Raw genomic sequence first — 22,395 nt, 5'->3', positions numbered from 1 at the left:
GGGAGAGCTTAGAAGACGATTCCACTATTTGTGGAATTCAGTGGCAGGGTCTGGTTCTGTCAGCAGCCCAGCATCGGGTGCCACAAGATACAGATTGAATTATTGAGTGTATATCTGAAAGGAAGCTATATATCTAAAAGAATTATTTATATGAATGCATGCACATAGATGCTTGTTAGAATAATGCAGATAATTTGGGGAGCTACTATTCAAATCTCACAGTTTCTGGTTTGCTGGCATCTGTCTGCCTGTTTCCAAGTGAAAGCCTGCTGAACTCAAGATGCAAGGCAAGGTAGCAACATACAGAGGAAAACAATTGAAATTCTAATGAGTTATCTGTATTATTAATCAAAATTGCCTTACCGTTTCACGGGTAAATACCTAGCAACACATTCATAGCAAATCTTACAACCAGGCTGCAGTTGGTCAGCAAAGAAGGGGGGAAGCAAAGAAATCCATCCTTTATGGTAAAGCAATATCTGTCTCATCTATACTGATGAGCAATTAGTAAATTAATTACCATGCAAGCCTGATTTCCCCCTTGTTAATGTTATCTGCAATCAAGCAATAAGTCACTTCCTTCATACAGGGTCTCGGTATACACATGGCTGACCTAGCACGGTAAATAAAGCACAGAGATCCAATACCAGCAAACCAGGGTGGCAAAGAAGAGCTTGTTACCACGTGAGGGCTTGTGGGTGTTCACACAAAGCCCCCTTTCACAGAAACCCAAATCCAGCACCGAGTACACCTACCTAACTGGACCTGTACTAAGATGACCGGTGTCTTAAAGAAATAGGCCTTTTCGAGGCTGCAAAATATCAGATAAACAGTAGTTTTGCTCTTGCTACCCATCCCCACCTCCCTCTGCAGCCACCTCCACCAGAGCAGCTCCCACCCACACCTGGGGTCTGCCAGCTGCTCCCCCTGAGCCTGCTGCCTGCCACCCCAGAGGCGATCTCCTCCCAGCCCCTTCCAGAAAGGCAGCATAAAGCACTCTGTCCTTCCACAGCGTGGAAACCGGGCACAAAGGGGGAGGGGGGAAATAAATATAAATACATAATCTGATGCCCCCTATCAACCCCCTCTTCCTCATTTCTCATCTTTTTGACTCTTTCAAGGTGTCTGCTTGGTACCTGGAGCAGTTTCAGTCCTAGAAGGAAGGAAATGAAAAAGGACATTTCTTCAGCCACACAATAGCCTATTATGCTCTCAAGGCAGTGAGATACAGCAGCTGCGAGACAGATTCCTATTTTCTGTCAGTTACTATGACCATTTATTTCTGGTGCTAGGCTACAGAGCATAGAAAGGTAGACTCAGCATTTGCAAAATATTTTTAAAACCCCTAACTTGCTATGTTGGTCTCTGAAGTTGGGGTAGTTTAACTGCCTGGTAGTATGATAGCCCCTCAAGAACAGACTTGGTACTTGGAATATCCTCCTGCCGCTTAAGACAGAGGCTAACAGAAGCTTCTTGTTCGCTCCAAAGCCATCTGTTCCGTAAGGCAGCTTCCTGACAGCATTAGGAGCTGCTTGTTGAAATGGTGTCCTTATGTCACCTTCGACCTGTAGCTGTGGCACACTTCGCAAATCTGTACAGATGACATTGGAGCCCAACATTGCTAATCAGAGGCAGGAAGTTATCTTACTGTTCAACTCAAAATTGGACATTTATATTCAGATAGACTCCATCGCATGGTCTTTCGTGTTCTTGCACCACATCGTGTGCAGCTTTATTAAAATGAATTATGAGGGCAAAAATACAGTGTGTTAAAATAAAAGCTTCAAGGAGTAGTTCTTCATTTTTCTTATATGGCTCTGAAACAGTTTAACACCATAATAAAAATGTTTCATACTCCCCTATGCCTTGAAAAGAGCTTTAAAGCAAGTTTTAAAGCTGTTTACATGAACTGTAGCATAGCCTTTAGCAACACAGTAGCATTTGAAACCTCATCCCATGTTAGTCTCCACAGTGACCACTCCTTTGTCTGGCAAGGATTCCTGACTATAAGCTGCCTGCTTCCAGGTTTTTTACTAGGTGAACACATACCGATTCACTGGTACTCAAACAGCTGTGCCCTTCTTTTCCAAGTATTGGGAAAAAAAAAAAAAAAAAAAAAAGGAAAAATTAATAGATTGTAAAGATGGGAACTGAAGTTGCAACAAGAAAAGTATGTCATACCTCATTCCGTGGAGAAGGAATAAAAGCAGAAACATCTCAGCAACACACACAGAGGTCGAGCAGAAGGCTGATGGTACTCAAGTGCCCTGCACTAAAGATACTGTTCTCAACTCCCAGACATCACAGAGGTCAACACTACATAAGCCCAAATGGACACTGGAATACTGGAGTCAAGATCAAAGGCAGGACTCAGCAGGAATTTTCCAGTGCTTACACCTGTAAAAATTCTAGGATAAAATCTGGAAAAACGGAAGGAAAGAATACTAATCTCTGGTAAAGGGTTCTAGCACTGTAGTGGCTTTAGTAAGTTACAAAAAAACCCAAAAAAACAGAAGGAAAATACCAACCAAGAATCTGTGGATTCCAAGAGGTGATCTCTGGAAAAAAATAAATAAAAATATACACACACACACACACACACATATATATATATAAAAGGAAGGAAAAAGAGACAAACACAGGGAGAAAGGAAGCAAGAACAGATGTGCCCTTAATGTGATGTCAGCAAAGCTGTTAAGGGGTTTATACCAAGAACGTTCCCTCGAGACTGTCACAATACACTGAAGTATCCAAAGATTCAGGGGTTTGGAGGTTTGCAGTGAAAAAAATGCACATGTATAGAAAACGATTGCACAAAGGACCTTACCTAATCTTCAGCTCTCAGTTGCAATCAGCTCTCCCCAGGGTTCAAAAGTGCCTTTACTATCAGAATTGAAAACAGGCAACGAGAATTAGGTAAAGCGTAGCAAGTGTGACAAGAGGGCAGGGACACAGCTCACAGTAAACGCTCTCTTTTATTACTTAGTTCATCAAAACATTCCAGTTTTCTCTGCAAGGTCTGAACCAGTGCAGCAATACAGTCATTTGTCCACTGTAACATTTCCATAGGAGCTAGCCTGACAGACTTCATGCACAGAACCTAGTGCTTCGTGTGTTCAAGTCGCGTGAAAACTGAACCACATCCTTAAGAGCAGGAGTGACAAATCGCTTGTAGTCATCATTTCGTTACTCAGCTTCAAGCACCACGCAAGAAATTTCTTAGGGAAAGAAAGTGACCTTGTATTATTGTGTATTGATAATTCATAATTACAGAACACCACTGTCTTAACAATTGGAACTATTACAGTAGGCTTGGTATTATGGGTTAATACACTAATAAGCACAGCCAAATATTTATTGTATTTGCTAAGTGTTTAGGCATGAGAAATTTTTCACGTTTTGATAGATTTTGTATAGAAATAGCTTTAAGTACCCAAAGCTTTAAAAATAAATATTTCAGTGAATATAAGATCTGATTAAGACACATAGTAATGAGAGAGGTATAAGAAAATTTGGTCAAAATATATAAATTTCAAGTGCAAAAAGAAACACCCTTATTTCTAAAGAGTTTAAACTCACTTTCTCAAAACCATTTCTCTTTCTCTAATAAAGCTAAAATACCAGCCTTTACATAGACAGCCTCACTATTCAGCTGGTAGGGAAGATACATCTATTGCACTACAAGTACAAAGCTAAGAAGAATGCATAATATTTTATTTTCAAACTTATTTACAAAAAGATATTGCACCAATCCATCATCCTTTTTTCAGTTTAACATGTTAAGGAAAAGCCTATTATTTACAAAGTTAAAAACAGAAGTGCAAAAGCAGACTGAAAGAAACCAGAAAGAATAAAGTTTATTTAAATTGCTAAGTACAGTTTATTACCTGACCATAGTCCACATCCACTATGATCTAAAATAATTTGCACTATACATATCTGTAATTTCAGAAATCTTTGCATTTCTCTCTAAGTGCCTTATCTTTTACTCTAATCACCAGAAGGTCTACATAAAATGTAAAAGCTAACCATAGCTTAATAGCTTTATTTCTCCAGGAAAGTGATGCTCTTTGAGGTAAATTGAAAAAGCTACATAGCATTGTACATGTATTTGAAAAGTAGTGATAAATGAGGCATGATGGTTTTCATTCTTCCTAAACACCATGAGGAAAAGTTTGCTGATACTTCGGGACTGATGATTCCAAAGACACTGCCAGTCCCAATTACATTAGCACAGCATGTGGTCCTGTCTCAGTCTATCTGCCACTGGGACTGTCATGGTGCATTTCTGGGGTGTAGGTAAGTAGAACAATCATGACCCAGAGATGAAGCAATGCCTGGGAACAGAAAAAGAAAAGAATTAACTTACCAGCACTGATAAACATTGTTCACAGCTGCAGTAACTATGAGAGCCCTTAGTAAGAGCTAATAAAACCTAGTTTTGTAGAAATATTCCAATTAAATGTTTTTCCTATTATTCAGATACTCCTGAAAAAAGGATTGTTATTTGCACAATGAAATGTTAAGTCAGATTCTGAAGAAGCCATTTGTAGAAAACTAAAGACTTTATACAAATGGCAAAAATAAAGCAGCCTGATTTCCTACAGATTTATGTCCTCTGGCTTCTCTTTTCCTCCATGCCTCAGTAACTCCAGCTGTTTTCTCTGACATCCAGCCCCCAGCCAGCACATTATGTGATCTGCCTTGAGTGACTGGTAAGCCACTACTCCTGTGCCAGCTGGCTGATACCAGACTGTAAACCTGCCAAGTTCTGCTTTCCTTCTCCTTACTGACTTGAGGCATCCTTATGAACTCTGTAGGAATGTTATTTCTCATTCAAATTGGCTGAAACTATACAATTACAAGTTGCTGGGGGTGCAACAAGGGAGATAACCAACAGAATACATAAGTCACATTTCCATTTTAAAAAAAATTATATATATATATTCAAGTTACAATAGTCGGTCAAGGTTTGAACTGAAAAAGGGTAACTGCCACTGGCTGCCCAACGTACAGCTCCTACGCAACAATCATTGTGTTTCACTTCAGCTAGCTGCTTAGGCAGTAGAAATCTTCAGTGTTTTGGTACAAAGCATTTTATTCATGTGTTGGCAAGTCTAAGTGATGAACAGGAGGAAAGAGAGAAGTTAGAAACTAAACAGCCCTGTTCCTTCTAGTACTTAATAGGCTGGAAGAAGCAATTGCAGGGGGAAATTGTAGTTTCCTTTATTCGTCATGTGCCTGCTTCATATCCTGAAATAGTGACAGCTGTTCTCGAAAACCCTCTTTAGAAGAATCATTATGGCTTCTCAAACAACATGTTTTTTTTTTTTTCATTTCAAAGACTCAACTAGTGGAATACTTCCAAGCAGGGTGGCCAGCGCACCTGCCTTACCACAGGTCACTTCAACCGACAGACATCTGCCCTCCAGTGGGAAAGGGAAGAATTTCACTTTTATCAATTGCCAGTCTGACAATCTCATCTGGTATGGATGAGCAACTTTCTACTATTTGTTTAAGTCTAGCAGGAAAAACTTTTCTTGCTACTTTTTCAGCTACTAGAGAAGTGCTATTATTAAGACACTGAACAAAAAGTGAAGTGACAAATATTAAAAAAACCTGTAAGAGATGTCATCTTCCTAAATGCAGTGCACACAGGTGTGATGCATTAACCCTGGCAAACAGGTCACTATTATTCCAGATTTTACTATTAAAAGCCTACTTTTACAGTCTTTTAAATGGTAGTTACATAAATATCTTCAAGACTGCTATAACTAAGGATTCCTGGGAAAAACTGAAAACTGACAAGCAACATGACTCTAAAACACTTAGAGAAGTGCTATTCAGTCTGCTTTACAAAAAAATACATTGAATTGTTAATTATATAGCCTTATGAACATCAGAGATCTTGCAATTTAAGACTTATTACATAAATTAAACTTCTTTCTTTGAAGCAAGCTTACTCACCATGTAAATGATTACAAAGACTCTTGCTATTGGATACCGCCTTAGAAAGATTCCCAGCCGAATGCTACACAAGAGAAAACAAAATGCACGAGTTAACACTGAGCAATAAATTCCTGTTCCTCTCATTTCAGACCACAACAAACTCACAAACATCAGCTGATGTTATATACATGACTGTTTCTGACTTGAATTTTACTTCATGTATTCAAGACATTAAATGGAATCAGAAAATTCAGAATTCAGACCATAAAACATATTCTCCCAATTTTATCTGTTACATGCTAGGCTCAGAGTTTTTGAAAGAGCTAAGACTCAAGGGCTGTACAGGTATTTTGTTACCTCAAGAGCTGCCATGAATCTTTCAAAAGGATTTAAGCCACTAAAACCTTGGATTCCTTTGAAAACACTCGATAGATCATTTCTGTTCTTGAATTTCATTAGATAAAAAGCACATGGGGTTTCCAAGTTCACTACTACAAAGTATACTGCATTACATGCATGCACTGTTGCTCAGTAATGTCAGTTATAAAAATCCATCCGTGTACTGAAGTGGGTATGATACTGCCAAATGAAGTTTAGTATTAAAACAGCACATATAACAGGTCCCAATCAAGGAAATCCTGATATTCATCACAAGGAAATTAAAGTACCACAGAAGCACAAAGGACTTCCTATCACACTATCTTGCTTTCAAAGGATTAAAAAATATTACCTAATTTTTCTCTATTGGTATTTAATTCAAGTTTTGGAGCAGATGTTTGTTGTGAATATTGACAATTAACCTAACTGCTCAGAAAAGGGATCAAAGCAAGTCTGTGCTGGATCCAGAATGATTTTTGTTTACCAATTCCTCAGACAAATTGTCTTTCAAGATAAACAGCCACACTGGGTCAGAACCCAAAATCTTGATTTCATCAGTATGCCTAAACTGGACTAAAAGAATATGTAAGATATTCCCCCACTAATACACTCTTACAGTGTTAGTCAAAACCTCTGAGTGAAAAAGGTAAAGATGGTAACGAAAAAGGTTAGGTTTCATTGTACATAGTTTAGTGATTCTCTTGGATCAAAATCTACAAGAGTGTTAGTTTAAATAACTGACTATAATTTGTAAAATACCAAAGGATTCAATACCAAAATATCATAGGAAAGCACAAGTGAACTACATCAGTATTTGGTAATTCATACTGTACTTCAGCTTTGTTACTTTTTACTTCTACTTTCACAAAAGCAATTCAAAACAGAAGGTGTGCCACTTGAAACCTGCAAAAGGATTCCACAAACTACAAAATCCGTTCCCTTAGAACACTTACCTAAACTGATCTATACTACTGGCAGCTTTGCGAACTCTCCCATACATTCCTGCCATGTTGGTATCCACGTCACTAAACAGGACAGGAACATTACGCATACGGGCACCTATTTGAAGGGAAAAAAAGCAACAAAACCTCCTTAGTCTCATTAGATAACTGTATTAAAAAGATGTACAGAACTAATACAAAAATAGTGATTAATCTGATTTGTTAGTGCCGTTTTGCTGGGGGCAGAGGAGTGTGTCTGGAGGGCAGAATTCTTGATAAACTTGAAATCAAGTCAGATACTTGTTCAGCTTAGTATGATTTTAAAATTTGAGCTTACTAGATGAATGTCTTGACATTCAATTATGTAATAACAACTCTATTTTTAGGTGTATAAAATCATGGGTTTGATACTCTCAGTTTCTCCATTTGCTTTTATTCCTCATGCAGTAAAACTTTGATAGCATTTCCAATACTAACATATATTCATAAAAATTCTACTTTATTAACATTCTTACTATGTATCAACTTCATTAAAAGAGATTCTCAGATGTTACCTTTGTGCCACTAAACTTAAGGTTACTGAAGTTACTTAAAAACAAGCCAAACTGAAATGTTTCAAGCCTGCTAGCTCTCCAGCTTTTTTTTTAGAAAGTCTTTCATAAGCAGAAAAATTAAAATCTGGATTGTGATTTTACACCTCTTAGTATTGTCCACTGCTGTTAAAGTTACTTACCATATATACAAAATTACAAACTTTGAAAAGTAACATCTTAAAACCATGGATCAACTGCTGAGGTTCTCCTAGAGATACAGGATGATTGCTACGCAGTACAGACAAACCAACCTCAGCAGAGCCACATTTTAAGCTGCTTTTCAAGAAAAACAGAAAGCATAGTTGAAACTGATTTCAACCAGAGTTCTGATCAGCTCTCAAAATGAAGTACCCCATTCTTGCTCACCTCCCAAACCCATTTTACAAGAGAATATTTATATCCTGCTTCTGACATTGTTTAAACCCCAGCAGACAGATTTATTTGCAACTGTCACAGGATTTGTCAATGTGATTGTTCCAATAGTGCCACAGTATCAAGAATTAAATTGGCTTTATTAAGTTTACTTAAAGTCATTTACACACAAAAAGGCACTAAACTATTTATGATACTGGCTGCTGTTGACAAGGTCTCTGGCATAAGCTGTGTATTTTCAGCATTTTTTTTTTCCTTATAAACTCAAGACTTTCAAGAAAAGGTATGAGGAAATAGAGAAGCCTGAACTGCAGAAAGGAGAGAGTTTCAATATTAAATTTCCTTATTTACCTTCAGCACCATCAATGCCTGCCATATTAATGGCAGGTCCGTTAGTACTAGTGCCTTGGATAGCCTTCAGCTGTTGCTCAAGTCGTTCCAGTTGATAGACAAGTGAGTTTTTCTCTGTGCTCAGACTCTCTAACATGGTTTGCTTCTGAATTAGTGTTTCTGTCAGCTGATGAAGACGATTTTCTAATTCTGTCTGACTACTACTACTTAGAGCCTTATTTGTGAGCTAAAAAAGAAAGCAAAGAAAAAAATTTCAGTCTGACCAACTAACGTATTACAAAACACTAAAAATCTAAGCACTTAAGGATCCAAATTACACCACGGCAGAATTTTTATGGGATAATATTATCACAATGATCACCAGTGAACACTAAAAAGAAGAAACTTTATTTTAACAGTTTCTAAAACAAGATTTTACATGACAACAAACTATGTAAAAATGTATTCCCATGTTTTGCACCTCTAATTATATGAACATTTCTGTATAATCACAAGTTTGATCACAAAAATCAATGTTATATCTCAGAGCTGAGTTTAAATGGTAGGCATGAAAACAGCTAGATAACCGAGCTTGGCTATTGTACTTGCAACTTCACAAAATGAGCATGTAAAATGTTTACAAATGAGGAAGGAAAAACTCAGTGCAAACAGGGAGAATCTGATGCCATGCTACAGGAAAGCTTGAATGAAAAAAATGGTGAAAATGTGGGATACATTGCAGAAGAATTATGGAGCACTGAGGCAGAAAACATGATAGTTCTAGCAAATAGAAACTGCAAAGACAGCAAATGAAGACATGGATCATGTCGTTCAATTTGCAGAAAATATTTAAAGCAAATGGGAACCTCTAAATTAGCCATATGTTCAATAGCTCATCTATTCAGCACAGTCTTGGACCATAGCCACTTGTAGCATCATACCACAAAGATGTAGCTTCAATGATAAAAAAACAGAATCATCAGGAATCAAAAGCAGTGAGGTATCAAAACCAGAAATTTCCTGAGCCTGTTGGCAGACGATTCCTCTGGTAATGCTGGCTTCAGGACCACGTGCATCTGACCTGGTTCACGCATCTAATTTCTATCACAACACAATTTCCAAACCCTCTGACACTATAACTACACAGCTGGCTCTAGATTATCAATTTCTCTACAGACACACTACTTTTTGTTATGCTAAGATAATTTATACAAAACAAGGCCTATGCCTTTATGCTGCCCAAGGAGACTGCAGGGGCTCTGACACCTATCAGAAGGTTCCAAAAGGGATTAGACTGATTCAAAGAAAATAGGTCCATAAGCACACTGGTGGGACTTGATAGGGACTTAAACACTAATGTCCCTAAATCAGCTGCTGATGCTGAGCAAGTACAAGGGAGTGAAGAAAGTGGTCAGGCTCACATGCCGGCCCCATTGACACTGTCCAATATAAGACAGTGGGCTGGACGGATCACTGAGTCTGTAGGACATTATTCATGTTCTTAATGTTCTTAAGTCCCGTTAAAAGGATCTCATCAGAAAAAGCACATGCAATTATAAATTCAGTTATTTACTGCTTCATGGTTCCCCTCTTGTACTCCCTCAAAACTCTACTCTGTATTGAAAATAAATTCACTGTAACTCATTAGTAGAGCCTTAATGTTTCTTTTGTACAGTTTAATCAAATTAATGGTTCTCATTGCTGTTTTCATAACTGAAAGTGATGAAGTTATTTTCTATACACACACACTACCTGATTTCTGAGCTTCTGAATTTCTTCCTCTCTGTCTTTTATTCTGCTTTGCAAAGTATTCTTTGTTCGATACAATTCTTCTTCAGTATAATGGAGTTCCTATAAAATTTATCACAATCACAAGATTTTATACATACATGTATTTTGAGACACATTCTCTTACCTAGAGTTTCACAGTAGAACACAAGAAAACAATATGCTGCAATCAAACAAACTGAAATTTAATCTTATTTAAGTGTCTGGCTAGGATGGGGAGAGGAAAAAAAAAAAAGGAATGGCTGAGTATGAAGACACAACGTAAAAGACCTACTAAATTCTTTTGTGGAGACTGACCTAATATAAATATTAATCCAGGCTATTTTACTAAGTTACACAATTTCATTGGGACATGATTTATCTTCCTTTCACTATTTATTATATTGCTTCCTTGAAATTATGCCAATAATGTAACTTGAGCAATTAGGAAATAACTTGGGAGGGGGTTATCTGTATTCCTAAAATAAACCCATCAATCCAAGATACCGTTTTTTAAAAGTTTTTAAAACCCCATGGCACAGCTACCTAATGCAGCACAACATAAAACTTCCTTTAAAAGTACAGAATAAACTAACATAACAGATGTGAAAGGGGAAGGATTATTAGTAAAGGACAACTTACTGAACAACAAATCTAACCACAAGTTTTGTTACTGCCATGATTTAGTGGCTATCTTAACTCCAACTTAAAAGAACTGTAAGGCTTCTTTTTTAAATTAAGACAGTCTTCAAATCACTGTATCACTCCAGCTGTCAGTTGCTACAGAAAACAGATATTCCTATTCTCTTTTCAAACCATCAGATGTACAAGAAATAACATCTCTACTTATTTTCCATCTTCAGTCTCAGAAACCTTATGGAAATAGTTCAAAGGAATTCCCAGACAGATCAGACCATAATTTTTTAATAATCAATGCACACAATTATTTTAAAAAGTACATATAAACTTATGCCATCAAATGGAATATTTCAGTTTCTGTAATAACTGATAATACCTTTTTTTTAAATATAGTTCACCTCACTTTTTCTATATGTAGTACTGAGTTAAAATACACCCTCAGAAGGGCAGGAGTAACACAATACAACCTACCATCTGCTTTGATATAATAAACATCAGCTATCCATCAAGAGCAGACCTCGACTTCTGCCTTTTAATTAGTTCAAGCTGCTAGCATCTCATTAAAATGTAATTTCTGGAAGGACAGATAATCCTACGATAAACTGTTCCTAGCAGGTACAGTGTATCCTGCTTTCCTCATTATTAAGTCTCTTTAACATGAGCTTTCTCCTACAGAGACATTTTTTAATAGGGTGCAAAGCATTTGTCTGATTCCTAGTGAATAATCCATTTGTTCACATGAAATCAGTTTACCTTTTTCTTCCCCCTCTTTTCAGCATAAAACTGCTTAAATCAAGGGGGGGGGGGGAGTGTTCAAAAAATGACACAACCTGACAAAATTCATTAACATAATTTTATCTAGCAATTTGCCTCATAAAGCAGTTTGGTAGTAACAACGTTTAGATTCAGGAATGAGTAACAAGTAGATCTACAATATAGCTATGAATTGGTATTACAGTAACATTGTTTTATGAGCTAAATTTTATGTAGAAATAAGAGCACAGGAAGTTCCACAGTAACCATTTTTAGTATCAGAGTCTCTTGATATAAATAAGTTACAAACGTTACTATATCACTATAGTTTGATTGTTCCCCTGCTGAATAAAATTCAAAAATCACAATCAATTTTGTGCATTCCCTAGGGTTATGTTTATTCTTTAATACATCAGCAAGATCTCTGTTTATCAGGAGTATCCAGAAGACCCTATCCATTGCTTAGTACCAGTTGAGCTTTGTTTGGCCTAGTGACATTAAAGTCCCCAAAAACTTCTTTGGAATACTAGACAAAAAATAAGCCAAATACTGTATGAGCTACTCCTTTATTAAGCCCAACGTTTTACTGATGACACCACATGAAGTCTAAAATAAGGTCAATCAGCTTTCAAGAATTCCTTACCTGTTTTTGCCGTTCTAGTTCAGCTTCTGTCTCTTGCTTGGCCATTTTATGTGCTGCTATCTGCTCTTGTAGGTCTTGAAGCTGCTCTCTTACTGACTCAGCTTCACTTACCTGCTGAGTTTCCATATCCTGAAATAAACAGAAATGTTACCATTTTACTAACATTCAAACAATACTGCTATCCGTCATAGATAAGAACAACAAAAAAAGCTGTATCTGCAATACTGCTTCAAAGAAAAACGAAGGTGAGAGTGTATTGAATAAACAGCATTTGGTCATTCTATACAGAATATTTTTACTAATACAGTAATAAAATAAATTCATTTTGTGAACATTAAAAGCCTCCACTTCTTCCCTTCTACTGTCTAGATGCTAAAACTGTGTAAAGTAGCCTTGCGTGCAACTGCTGGGTTGAGCCAATTATGCCAGCAGATAACCTGGATTACAGTTGCTTCAAGGATTAGTAGCCCTTGCAGGAAAAGATACAGATGATCTCTACAGAAAACACCATGCTTGTTTGGAGAGAAATGCTTCCCTCAGAAGGAGCACACAGTAGTAGGCAAAGACAGCAGTGCTACCTAGAGTACTCCTCCCACAATGAGCTGAAGTGGTAGGAGAGAACACGGAAAGAAACTGGGTATCAACAAGCATTTGTCTCACCTTGAGCAAAAGTTGGCTTATTTTAATACTAGGTCAAATAAACATTAGAAACAACGTCCCTAAAGTATACAAGAAACCAGTCCTTTGTGCATGGTTAACTACAAATATACGCACACGTAATCATAGCTACCTGCAGCTCTGTTCTCATCTGTTGTATTTGCCCCATCAGTTTCTGTATTTCTTCTCTCTGAGTGTCTCGCTCATGTCTCAGTTCTTCTAGTTCCATTGTGCTTGTAGTATTGCTATCCAGGCCTTCAATACCAGAACCTTCTTTTAGGCTGTTTATCAACTTTTCTTTAGACTGAAATAATAAATCAATATATTATTTATAGCAGTATTTAACAAGCACTCAACTAGAATATGCCAAAACGACTTTGCTCTGAAATTCAAATGTAGACATGTGGTAAAAGAACTGCTTTATCTTTATTTTAGCCAAGTTAACAACGACCTTACAAATCTGAAAATGAAAATGCTTCCCTACTGATAATTTTTCTGACTTCTGGTATGCCATGAGACTGCATTTACTAAAAGCCTGTGTTATCTGAGGATGAGCACAGCTCTTCTCTTTAGAAGTGCCTGGAATGTTAAACATGTTATGGATAAAAGTTTTGGCTTTCCAGCTACCACAAGAGAGAAGATGGACACTAAAGACAAAACTGACCCTCTCTCGGTCCATCCCTTCTCCTGCCAACAAAGCCAAATAAGAACCAAATACAGCAGTAACTCTTCTGGGAAAGAGGATAAACCATTTAATTCAGTCAACCTTGACTCTTGCATTCAGAGTTCAACATTGACTTCTGATCTCATGCTTTTTGTATTTATCAAGATGATTTAAAATCTGTCGTTGGATATCAGACTAAATTAATTATTCTAAACAGAGACCTTTTGCTTCAGCATTTTTCTGCCTCTTATAAACAAGACTCACACTGACTAAGTTTGGACTTGGTATCTTTGACAACTTAGTAGTATATAACTCTGCACAAAATACCTGATATTGCCCGTGTTTATATGTTGATCACACGCAACCTTTCAGAATATGCACTTTCTTTGGTTTACACGTAAGTATCCATTATATGCTATGCTTCAGCCTCAAGCAGAACAGAGCAATATTCTTGACTCAAGAACACTGGGTGTGGAACAAAGTGTAGATTACCTCTGTGTATCTATCTGCCTAAGACTGGACTCGTGAATATGGAACACACTGACAGATGTGGCATACTAAGTGCAACGGTTCACTTGGATTTTTCTTTAAGTTCAGGACCTGAACTTCCATTTAAATTACTTAACTCTATCTGTAAACTTAAATTTGCAAAATGCACACTAGCAGCTGTTTCGTATAGGTATCATTATAGATAGGCCCCAAAATATATTACAGGTCATGTTAAAAAAAAATGCACACATTAGATTAATCCAGTTTGATCTGTACACTTTTTAAGGTGTTATGCTTCAAATACTTTACAGAAATGCTTACTTGGAGTATGCGAGTAGCTTTCTGTTTATAGTCTGTCAGTTCTTGTTTTGCAGATTCTAGGTGGGTTTTAGTTACTTTGACTTGTTGCTGAAGCTCATCAGCTCGCCTCTTTTCATCTAAATACTTTCTTTCTGCTGCAGTTATCCCTTCTGCCAGGTTCTGACGTTCTGCTTCTGTTTTACTTAGACGAGCTGCAAACTCATTCTATTAGCAATAAAGAAACAATATGTTGTGTTTAAACAGTCTCAACTTTAACCTAGAAAGGGAAAAAGAAAGTTTAAAAGCAACTACGTGTCACAACACCTCATTATCTACCACCTCCAACCTAAAGACGCATTAGTGCTATGTGGAAAGAAATTCTGCTTGCTTAAGAAAGGGCTAAATAATCTCAGTAAACATAGGCATTTTCTTCCCTCACCAGAAATAGTGAGGGCATAACCATCATCCTATTTTTCACATTTATTTGGTAAACAAAAAGCAAGCTTTCCACTCAAAAAATATTATCAAATGTAGTCTGTCATATTTTGACGTATTTAAACAAAAAATAAACACCAAAATAAGATGCTGTTAAATATTTTTAAAGATGCTATTATCTGTAACAAAGATCAAGCTAAGTGTGGAAACCAGTCTCTAGCAATAACGTACTCACATCTTTACCAGAGAAGTGACTGTCCTGCTTAACATGCTTAAGCTCACGTATCAATATTGTGTAAGAATTTGTTGCGGAACAACATAGCATGGAAGATTAAATTGATTACTGATTTAGTTTTAAAACTTGTTTTAACATTAAAGTTAACATGAAAAAGCAGTAAACAATGTCAGCATCATTCCTCAAAAACTTTTAATCACAAAGCTTTCAAAATATAACATATAAGAGTAAACTAGCATCACAAGGATACTTAGCGCAGCAGACAGCCCATTCTTCCAAGCACTTAGTATCCTGAACAGAGACTGAAGTCAAGAGAGCACCACTGAAACCTCACAGATTTGATCTTAATAGTCTGAAACTGTTCCTTACTCTTCATATCTAACCTGCATTTGTTTGTAACTTTCTTGCTCTCGCTTGAGTGCCGAGTCTGCATCACGCAGCCTCTCTTGAAGAGTTTGAAGGGCTTGATTTTGCAAACTGCTCCCTTCACTATGGTCTTGTATTATCCTGAAAGAGCGATACACACATTAATTGAAAAAGAAGAAATCAAGTGTGATTTTCAGGTAGAAATACGACTACCTGGTTTTCAGACCAGCTTTTAAAATTTATCCAGTAAATTACTGAATACAGCTGACTACAGGTGTGAGGCCTGGAGTTAATGACTCTCTCATCTCCTCCCTGACACATATATTGGTGTATCCAATTGACGATTCATACCCCAGCACTGAGATAAGTCAGAAAAGTCTTCGTATTTGCGGCAAAGCAAATGCATTTTTGAAGACAAAAACATTTTTCCTGAGATCTTCAGCTTCAGGCCTCCGATACAAACAAATACTTTATACAAAATGAATTTCAATAATCGGATGACAATTGCCCCTAGTTAATGCTCATTTGCCCTGTTCCCATTGCCAGCTATGATAGAGCAGGCTCAGAGAAAACTTTAATCCTTTTATTTCAAATACTGATACAATCCTTTCCCCATTATTCACTTTATTCTTAAAGAGACTGAATCATCTACCTTGAATTTTCAGACTTATTACTATTTGCAGAATTATGAAGTACCGTGATTTTTCACTCTGCAATGCTTCCAAAGCTTCTGTCCGAGCACTTAAGAGCTGATCAGCTTCTTGCAACCGTACTTTCAGCACAGCAAGCTGTGAATCCTTGGCACCAACAGCTTCTGTCAGATCATCAACTCGAGCTCGAAGCTCTCTAACCATCCTGTCACTCTTCGAATGGTCAACATTCCACTTCTCAACCCTTTCCCGGGATTTGTTCAATTCTACAAAATAAGAATTTTCTTTGAAGTTAATAAAAGTAGGTATTGCAAGGTCTTGTAAATGTTCAGAATACACCCATCACATTTCTTAGAGAAAGAAATTAAATACAACCAAACTGAAGAAACACTGAACTTTTACCAGCTACTGAGAAGTAACAAATGCCAGACTGGCTGTCAGATCATGACCCATGAAATCTTGCAGGTGATCCCAAACCAGCTATTTCATTCTGTGTCACACTGCTGATGACAAATTTTACCTCCTCCACCCCTTGCAATGGCCTACTGTCAAATAAGTCTGTGCGAGAAAGTTTTTGGAATCCTTTGCATAAAGTATCTAGTTCAACTCAATGCAACAATAAGCTCAAGCTAAAACCAGTTGAAAAATACAGCAGTGTTGAAAGGATGCCTGAAAACTTAGAGGCGTCTGGTTTTAATCAAACATCATATATTAAACTTCAATGGAAATTACAATTCTCTGGCTCATATGGTTACTTTGAAAAAAATGCAGTCCCTCAGTTGTATGCCTAACAGTAGGGGTTTGCTCAAAGTTTTATCATTTAAGTGTTTAATTTATATTCACATTTTTTATATTTGCCATTTCATTTGGCTTTGAAAAGGCCAGTGAAATCATACAAAAATACCAAATTTTCTATTTTTACTGTCAGTTTCTAGGCATCAGAGATTATAGCCAGAAAGCAGTCAGATTTTAAAGTATTTAAAGGAAATTACTCATTTACAAATAAGTATTTCACAATAGCTGTTAAAACGCAGAAAAAGTATTTTAATGCTGGTAACATTTGCTAACACTATTTGAATCAGATCAGAGTTTTGGTACTAACTTGATCGCATCATTTTAATCAACATTTGTGTTTTCTTTGTAGTTGAACAAGTCTTTTAGTTTCTCCCAGCTCATTATTCTGAACTGAAGAACCATTTTGCTTGGTAATTCATATACGCAAATGTAACCACAAAGATTTTATTGTAAATACAAAACACTAACACAGCAATAGCATTGTTTTCTAGTTCACTAGCATTTTTGTAATGTTATAGTTGAGTTTCCAAACCACAGTACCTTCTTGCGTTTCTTTGGACCTCTGAATTAATGAAGCCATTTCTTGATTTAAAGATTGAACTTCATTCCGCAGCAGCTGATTCTCCAGGCGAAGATTGGATAGCTCATGTGACTTGAAATCATCATTAGCGGAAAGGCTAGGATTAGTTACTGTGCTTAGTGATGAATCCTTCACACCATTCCCTTGTGCTCCCAGTCCAGAATCTGAACTGTCTGGAGTTTCTGTAAAAGAGATGCAAGTTAGAACCAATATACGTATCTCCAAGTTGCTTTAATATAAACAGTAATTCCATGTTCTGCATCAGTGGTTAAATGTGTAATAATCATCATCATAATAGTCATAATCATCAAAATAGCTTATATTGAAATGGAATATGAAGGTGCTTCTCCCAACAGACTTGCAAAAAATAGGACTATTATACAGTATACATGCATCATGCAATGTTTTTGTTAATCTTGCAAGATAAGACATGGAAGTTATTTCTTATTACATTAATGTCAACTTTAGGATTTCAAAACGTTAATACTTTTTTATGACTGTGCTGCCCAGAGACGTCCTCAGAAGCTGAGACAGTAACAGAAGAGATTAAATATGCATAGCAATTAACTAAAGGAAATTTTAAAATGAGATCATTCTGGCTTTCTGTTAAGATTTTGAGTGCAAGGATGTAATTTAAAAATCTGTTCATTGTTGTTCAACAAAAATGTAAGTTGTTTTCATAGAAAACCTAAAATGTAACTCAGAGCCACACATTATAGTATCTTTAGCCTTTTAAGAATAATTTCAGTCAAAACATCATCTTACTAATAATTCTGTATTAATAATTCTCTCAAAATATTTTTCAAAAGTACTTTTACTATGAAAAACCAAGTGGCAGTGATTTGAAGCAGAAGCATGATCTCCCTCTCTCTAATGAAAAAAAAATAAGGTAGATGTGGTTAAAGTTTTCTGCCAATACAAACTATAATCTTCTAAATTATGGAAACCAAATGACAGATTTTTATTTTTCTCTCTCAGTGAGAACACTAAGGGAACTCCTGCCAGTATTCTGAACAACAGTCCCTTGCAGGGAAGGCGGAACCAACAGCCTTTCCCCATCATGCACAAGCACACACAGACCATCCTGAATTAATACTGTGAAATTGATACATGCACTGTAACAGCCTTGATTCCAGTGTGCAAATAGCTGGAAACTTTGCAGCAGTGTTAAGGTAAAATAACACAGCATGCAACGAGCAAACAAACAAGCAATCCAAAAATACTACTTCTGAATTTAATACGTCCCAGATGAGTAACTGCTGAAAATCCATGGGGACAGACTGCAATTAATTCCAAGCAAGACTGCACACAACATTATTAGCTGTTGCAACATTATTTACTTCACTCTGTGATCACCAACCAACCTGCACCACCTTCCTTGTTACCATTTCAACAGCCCCTACCACCGGGGACCCAAGGAGCTGTGGCAGATAATTCTGACCACCACCACACCAAAAAGTAGTAGCAGCAGCTACAGCAAGATTTCCTCCACATTTTCTCAAATCCCTTTCCTATTTTAATGGTTCTAAGAAGTGTCACCTTCTTCCTTTTGATTCATTTACACTATTTCCAAATTATCAGACAATTTATCCTCATTCCTTTGTCTGGAAAACTCAACAGGTGAATGAAATTAACGAAGCAAGAGATTAGCCATTTATACCACATATTAGATCATATCCATGGCAATGTACAAAGCACAATGCTAATCAGTTTTGTGCTAAATGCTATACAAAACATTTAAATTACACCTATACATCTATACAATCAACTTTGAAACCAGCATGCTATAACTGTGTGCTTCCTCATCTGGCAGCTCCACAATGCAAACTCCACTCAAAAATCCCTCAGAAGAAAACTTCACAGGCCACTCTGAGCAAAACATGTTCTTTGAGCACCAATCAGCAAGGCCATATAGTCAGGCCTAACGTATTTCAATTAGCAGCAGTAGTAGTAAACCTTACTGAAAAGTTACAAAACCAGAATTACAAAAACATTCCCATCTTTAGAAATGATCCCTTTTTTAAACCTAAAACTTTTCAGCATATTTAATGCAGTAAGTAAAAAACTGGCATTTACAATGCTTTACATGCTCAAAGTACTGAATAAGTAATAAAGTATTCTAACTACATCATTAATAAGATAACCATTGGCTTACATTTTATAGAATGAACAACAGCAAAATAGTACAGCAACAGCAGTGAGTATAGATCAAACAGTCTGATAGAGAACACAAGCTCCTGATGCTTCCCAGCCACACCGTCCTTCATGTTAACCTGAGAATAACTCCCAACTTTTGACTTATCTGGCCTGGAGGCTCTTTCAGGTGTCTGGATTTAGAACTTTTTTTTTTTCTTCACATTTGCAGTAATGAACTACTTTTAGCAAACCTGAAGGCTTTATCTAGCTCTCTCATGCCTGTAGCTCTGCAAAAGCCTATCCACATCCAACTTCCCACTCCGCAGGACAAGCAAGTTTCACAGCTTACTCCAATGGTGGAACGTAGAAAACCCCACATCACCTCACATGGTGCACTGTGCAACAGCCAAAACCACCTACCAGCTGGTGAAAGTCACTCACTCTCCTAGGTGGCAACAACAGGCAAGGGCCCCCGAGTGATCAAACAAATGCAGCAGCGCCTGTGCTTCTAAGTGGGGATGTACAGGGGCGGATGCAAGGTTTGGTCATGCTCAGGGAGGTCAAGGTGAACAGTAGCAATGAGGTAGACTGAGAACACAAAAGCTTTAGGTATGAATTATGCAGCTTGTCAAATTAGCAGAGTATCTAAGATTATCCCAGAGATGAAAAAATGTTAAAGACTCTGCTGTATTCCACATATCTGACACACCACTAGCACTAAATGTTTCATGAAGTGACAGTAAATCCATTACCTAGCCTTACCCTAGACATACTTGGGTTTTAAATATCTCTACGTTCAATACTATTTAACTACCGTTGCCTTGGCTCCTGATGGAATTATCTTCAGTAGTTTTTGCACTCTGTGTACTGGTAGACGCAGAACTAATGCTTGAAGTCCGAGAATGATTTTGAAGAACAGGTGCCTTGCTCTTCTCTTTTTTAGGGTCCATCCTTCCATTAGGCTCTTTCTCTGAACTGTTGAGAAAATCAAACAGCAACTCATCATCAGGTTCTGCCTTTTTTCTTCTCACAAAATGTGAGACAGCTCTGGGTGTGGAAACACTTTCTACTGGAGAAGCAACCTCCGAAGATGTCCTACGTGTTGGTTTAACATTTGCTGTTCCTTCTAGGATTGTGGCCTTTTGTTGTTTAATATTATCAGCTGCCGAAGAGATGTAGGCTGCTTTGGATGATGCCTGGTATTTCAGTTCTCCAGTATGCTGGCGCAGTTCAGAATATTCATTGGCAGAGTTCAAATTCTTATTATCATAAATTGCACTGCTTGCTGTGTCCTTCTTGCTCAGAGCTGATGCAGCTCCTTGATCAACTCTGTTGAGTAGATCCTCTGCCTTTCCAGCGAGATCAGCAAGCCACGACATGATGGATGTCTGTTGATAAACTCCATAAAATTAAAATTTCAGGACCACACACTGCAAAAGACATAGAATGATTACAAATCAGACTGGTGTTGATGAGGCAAGATGTATGGGTTACCTAAACAACTACTGTGTTAATCTATTAGTGCTGTAATAATTTTAATACTTTTCTCCTACTTGCTTGGTATTTGGCTGTTTTGATAACTGATGGAAATGAACCAAATCAGTTTCTGAGGAAAACTGTCAAAACCAAGGCTGAGCCATTAGACCACCATGTTTCTGGTATCAGCACCTGCTACAGAGCATCCAGCCTGCCACCCTAACAGAACATGAGGCCTACTCACTCCCAGCTGAAACAAACTAACGCAGCTGGAGGTCAAAAGCAGCCAGATGCTTATCACAGGAACAGGTAACAACAACGCCTTAGTGTTTGGCCTGTAGATTCATAATCTGAGTCAGACAGAGGAACTTCTCCCCAGAAAACTGTGAGGCCTGCTGTCCCTTTTGTGACATTAGCGGGGGGAGGGGGGAGGCAGGTGCGTGCCTACACTCGCCCTAAGGGCTGCGAGGCTACACAGGCCACGCTGGCCTCTAGCCCGACTCCCGGGAAGGGCTCGCCCCCCCCCCCGCCCAGGACAGCCTTGTGGAGGGTCCCTTGGCCGAGTACAGCCACAAACGCAGAGGCAGGCGAGGCCGGGCTGGAGGGCGACACCTGGGGTGGCCGCTGCCCCCCTCCGCGCCCCCCCCCCAGCACGGCCGCCTGCCTCCGGCCCTCGCCAGGCCCGGCCCCCCGCCCCACCCGGCGGCCCTCGGGAGCGACGGAGGCTTCAGCACAGCCCGGCCTCACCTCCTCCCAGCGCGGGGGACCCCCGGCCCGGGGGGAGCCGTGAGGGGGGCGCCGGGCGGCGACGGTCCCCGCGAGGCCGCGGGCGGGCTCGGCACGGCCCCACCTTCCGGCAGACGTGGCGGGCGCGCAGGCGCAGGCAGCGCCGGCCCGTGCGTGCGAAGTCGCGGCGCGCCGAGCCCCGCCCAGCGAGGTGGGCAGAGCGCGGGAAGTGCTGCGCGGGAGCGAGAGGCGTGGCCTGCCCCGCCGGGCACCGCCCGCCTTCGCCTCGCCTACACTGCTTCCTTGCGAAGGCAGGAGGAGCTCCAGCCCCGCTGAGGGAGGGGTCAGGGAAGGGCTGTGCAGTAGCTGTTAAAACAGCGAAGTACCTTTCCTGACACGGGGTTCAAGTATGGTGGCTGCTGAACAGCAGCTTGACCTGACAGAAGCCGTTTCACTGACTCAGCCCCAAAATGGCGGCTGAACCCTTCAGGGTGGCCCTGACCTGCTCCAGGCCAGGAAGG

The 22,395-nt window shown here is 38.7% G+C and overlaps 1 protein-coding gene across 1 annotated transcript; it reads right to left on the bottom strand.

Annotated features, from left to right (window-relative positions):
• Positions 1-3,693: 3,693 nt before the first annotated feature.
• Positions 3,694-22,046, bottom strand: GOLGA5 (golgin A5). The gene is made up of 13 exons (XM_056346797.1): positions 21,896-22,046; positions 20,487-21,102; positions 17,497-17,718; positions 16,208-16,427; positions 15,529-15,652; positions 14,497-14,700; positions 13,156-13,326; positions 12,366-12,494; positions 10,316-10,414; positions 8,585-8,810; positions 7,281-7,386; positions 5,968-6,031; positions 3,694-4,337 (listed from the first exon to the last, which is right to left on the bottom strand). Exons 2-13 carry the CDS (start codon positions 21,049-21,051, stop codon positions 4,257-4,259), a joined length of 2,211 nt encoding a protein of 736 aa, XP_056202772.1. The 5' UTR covers positions 21,052-21,102; positions 21,896-22,046; the 3' UTR covers positions 3,694-4,256.
• Between the last annotated feature and the right edge of the window lie 349 nt (positions 22,047-22,395).

Source organism: Falco biarmicus, chromosome 7 (assembly GCF_023638135.1).
Source record: "Falco biarmicus isolate bFalBia1 chromosome 7, bFalBia1.pri, whole genome shotgun sequence".
Lineage (NCBI taxonomy): Eukaryota > Metazoa > Chordata > Aves > Falconiformes > Falconidae > Falco > Falco biarmicus.
The sequence above is the reverse complement of the archived record's forward strand: the minus strand, read 5'-3'. Positions and strand labels throughout refer to the sequence as shown.